The 4,155-nt window shown below is 30.3% G+C and overlaps 1 protein-coding gene across 2 annotated transcripts in view; it reads right to left on the bottom strand.

The window, feature by feature from the left end:
* The window catches only part of LOC108737395 (myosin light chain kinase, smooth muscle), an 11,469-nt gene that overhangs the window by 5,328 nt on the left and 1,986 nt on the right, over positions 1-4,155 (bottom strand). Inside the window, exon 2 of one of the 2 annotated variants that reach the window (XM_018470221.1) lies at positions 2,972-3,024. The exons of the other annotated variant lie outside the window; for it this stretch is intronic. Coding sequence (XP_018325723.1) covers positions 2,972-3,005 — 34 coding nt within the window. The 5' untranslated portion in view covers positions 3,006-3,024. The remainder of the gene's footprint in view (positions 1-2,971; positions 3,025-4,155) is intronic. 2 annotated transcript variants of the gene reach the window in all.

Below are 4,155 nucleotides of genomic sequence, written 5' to 3'. Positions count from 1 at the left end.
TTTTAATTTTTTATTAATTTTCTGGTGATGATAACATACATATTTAAAATTTTATATGCAGTTAAATAATAAATTGGAATGGTATGTAGGCATATAATGCATTTACACCATATGTATGATCTCTTTGTGGTGATACTTGGCAATATTAAAACTAGGTATTTATTTTTGGTGCAAAAAGCTGTTCAGAGGTGAATACAAATTTCAAATCACAACTTTACAAACTAAACATTATGGATAATAAATTAAATAGATTAAACCTAGATTTAAAAACTTAAAATTGTTATTAATTAGAAAAGTTAATCTGTGAAATAATAATATAATATTAATCATATTTGTTTAATTTTTATTACGTATTGCATTTCTCATTTTCGTTGACTGTATCACAAACAAAATTTGGAAACAAATATAGGTAGAAATTTTACTGTTTTATTGTTGTCTTCAATTATTTGCAAATATTATTTTTGAGGCGAATTTTCATTCCTAATTTTCCGAAGTTCATGGTGTTAAGCTATACGGAGAAAATGAAAAACGAAAATTTACGTAAATATTAAAGTGATATTTACAATTTATCCCACTAGCCCGTTGCTTCGTAAGCGAAAATAATAAAAATTACAATTTGGACCCGAATTTGTAAAAATAAGATCCCAGCAGAACTAAATTTACTAGATATTTTAGTTAATATTACAAATTAAATTGTAATAATTAAGAAACTTGAAATAATTTTTAAAGAAACATGTCAAAATTGAGATTATTATTACAAGTCACCTAATAAATGCTACTATTTCGTCGTTGTCATAAAAATTTAGTTTTGTCCGTGTATTATTATTTTATTTTTTTACTATTAAGCAATTAATAAGTCATCATCACTTGTGCATTTTTTAAGTTTACTAAATTCCTCGCATTTGAGCGCAGGTAAATTAAAGCAAGTCAGTATATCAAAAGGTCTGGAAATCTAATTCTGCTCTTGGCTAAGTGCCAGGTGACATTGTAAAAATCGGAATGAATGAAATGCATATTACGCAGCTATGCCTTCCGCAACCAGACTTTAACTTAAATTTCATCAAACGAATATAAAAAGAAACCATTGAAATAATTAAATTCTCCCTCAGCAGGACATCGACCTATTGTTTACTTAAATTCTGAGAATCACAACTGGAAAATTTCCAACTTTTAGAAACTGATAAATGTAGGTTAAGATGAGAACGGATTATGTAAGAAATGTCCGGAATTAAATGAGAAATTACAACAACTTTCTCTCTCTTTTTTTCTCATTTTCCATGGCGTTTCTCTCACTTCAAATAAGGATTTTATACCAGGATCGCTTCTTTGGGTTTCGTGTGCGTTATTAATATTTATTTTGTGATCACGCGGTCATCAAAAAAATACATATAAACAATTTTCATTAAAAGCCATTTGCAGGCAATAAATAAACATCAAAGAACAGATTTGCTCAGATTTGGCATAAGGTTTACTCACAAATTGTTCATAAAGTTAAAATTACTGAAACACAATTGTTTATCAAAATATTTTGAAATGTTTGTGTAAGTTAATGTTAAAATGACAACATTTTTATAGAGAAAATTTGTTTGTCGTTTGCTCTACATTTTTTAGATAAAAATAAATCACAAATGTTTCATAAAATTGGCTCACGAACCTCAAGATCTGTTATTCAATGAAGTATGTTTGTTATGAGTAGAGCAACTGTAAATGTAAAAAATGTAGTAACTTCTGCCAAACTAATTCTTTATAGGTACCCATTGTTTTTTTATTTATTAAAAAAGTTACACATTTACAAACTGCGATACCGAACAATATATTTTTTTCTAACTTCTAGAAAACCATTTTTGAAGTGAAACTTCTTTACGCACGGTAGAGTAAGTTCGTTTCATGCGAGTTGCTATGTAACGAAATCATGCAACGCATTTCTTCCGCTGTCTGTCCCTATGTATGCTTAGATCTTTAAAACTACGCAACGGATTTTAATGCGTTTTTTTTTTAATAGATAGAGTAATTCAATAGGAAGGTTTATATGTATAATACATGCATAATATAGTAGAGAAACACTGATAATTTTAGAGGTTTGTAATGTGATGTCGTAAATAAACACATTTTTTTGCGCTTACATTGCAAACGCTGGCTGAACCCTACGAGATAGATCAAAATAATATACTACAGTATTGTACACCTTAAAAAGGTCTACAAAAAAGTCCGCGATGGTATATGTCTATCTCTTAGGGATAACCCACAATAACCATTTTTATCCTTTACTTTTTATGAGAAATAATGACTTATTTACGAAGCGATTGTAGGCAATACAGCATTAATTCTTATCCAATTAAGTACCTTAAATACATTGTGCATTTAATATAGATCAATATGGCCCTTTACAGCATGTAATTTAAATGAATATTTTCGAAGATATTACAGATTTAAAATGCAGGGACATAGCGGTTGCGGCGGTACCGGCCGGTTTGTATTGTCTAATGACAAAAAGCTATGATTGTTGTATATATAGACATTCTATAGTACATTTACTATCAGCATTGCACCCGTGCGAAGCATAGTGTACAAATAATACCATTAAATCAATTCCTTAACCCCTATCCCGGTATGTTTGTGTGTTTGAAAAAGTTTCACTTCAGTAGCATGTTGTATAACTGCACGTTGTATTTTTTATCACATACTTTTACATTCATCAATTATAATTTCCTTACAGCAATTTTCCATATTGATTAAGAAAAGTTTGAGTAGTAGAATATGTATTTTATTTTCTACATATAACTACACAAAAAATTTACCGAGAAGAAAATAAATTAAATTATTAAACAAAATTGCTTGGTATTTTTCAATACGAATTAGGATAAAATTATGGTTCAGTATCACACTGGCATAAGGAAAGTGGCATTAACAACCAGAAAATCAAAAATCACTTGGGTACATAACAATTCTGGAGAATGTATTTTTAACTCACCTCCAACAGGCTCTTCTTCATCTACTTTGATCATTTTACATTTGCAGAGATTTCTAAAATGAAAATAGCAGTGTTATTTTAACCGGCTATTGTTGTTTATTCATTTAAGTACAATTAAAAAAGTTTGGCCTTTCGAAATTGATACTAAGCGGAAAAATCAGTTAAATGTATCATTTAATGTTTTATTTATGATACATTATTTATTAGCTAAAATAAAGTTATAAAAAATGAGTTTATACGAAGTAGAAAATTCAAAAACAATTATTAAAAGAGTAAGGTGTAAAACGTGGACGATTGGCGTTCCGGGAGAGAAAAATTAAAGACAGTTTGACAGGAGGTGTTATACGTAGAAGGATGCCAAGAATTTAGTTGATAAAAAAGGTTAGAAATCAGGAGGAACCTATTGGAAACAGTAGAAGAACAGGGGACCTTTCGGAAGATAAATTGGTAGGACACCTTCTCATTCATAAAGGACTATTGGAGACATATTTCAAGCAGAAATGGTAGTAACGAGGACTAGAGATAGTCCTAAGTTAGATTAGGTACTGCTCGCAAATAGTTGGAGATGTAGATTGCTCCAGTTTTCGAAAAAGAAGAGGATTGGCTTAAGATAAGAAGTAGAGATGATGATAAAGTGGAAATTTCATGTTCATATCGTCGTTTAGTTGTGGACGAAGAAGATAAAGTTGGAAGGGTTTGAGATGTACATAATGTGGTTTAGACGGATGATCCCTGGATGAGAAATGTTAGAAATAAGAACGACAGTATTAGAACAGAGAGCGCTGTTGAAATCAACAGGGTGGTAGGACGCCTCCTAAGACATTAAAGACTAGTTGGCAGGGGCGCCTTTGGGGATGGCGAGTTGGGTAACCGCTCCGGGTCTCGCTATTGCAGGGGCCAAAAGATAAAGACAAGATTACTGCAGTTAAGGATGTGGGAGCTAGGATATTCGAAAATACGAAGATTAGCTCAGGATTAGAAAGAGGTAGCGGTGCACGTCCAACTTTTCACAATCTTTTTTGTATTCCAATGAGAATATAAAATTATTACTTCTCTGTCACTTTTAAAATTATTTTAAATTATACCGTACAAACAATCAACAATTATCATATCTAAAAATACCATTGTATGTTGTATCCACAAAATTGTTTTACTTATTTATTATTAATTATAATTTATATAAA

This window comes from Agrilus planipennis, unplaced genomic scaffold (genome assembly GCF_000699045.2).
Source record: "Agrilus planipennis isolate EAB-ADULT unplaced genomic scaffold, Apla_2.0 scaffold159, whole genome shotgun sequence".
Classification (NCBI taxonomy): Eukaryota; Metazoa; Arthropoda; class Insecta; order Coleoptera; family Buprestidae; genus Agrilus; species Agrilus planipennis.
The sequence above is the reverse complement of the archived record's forward strand: the minus strand, read 5'-3'. Positions and strand labels throughout refer to the sequence as shown.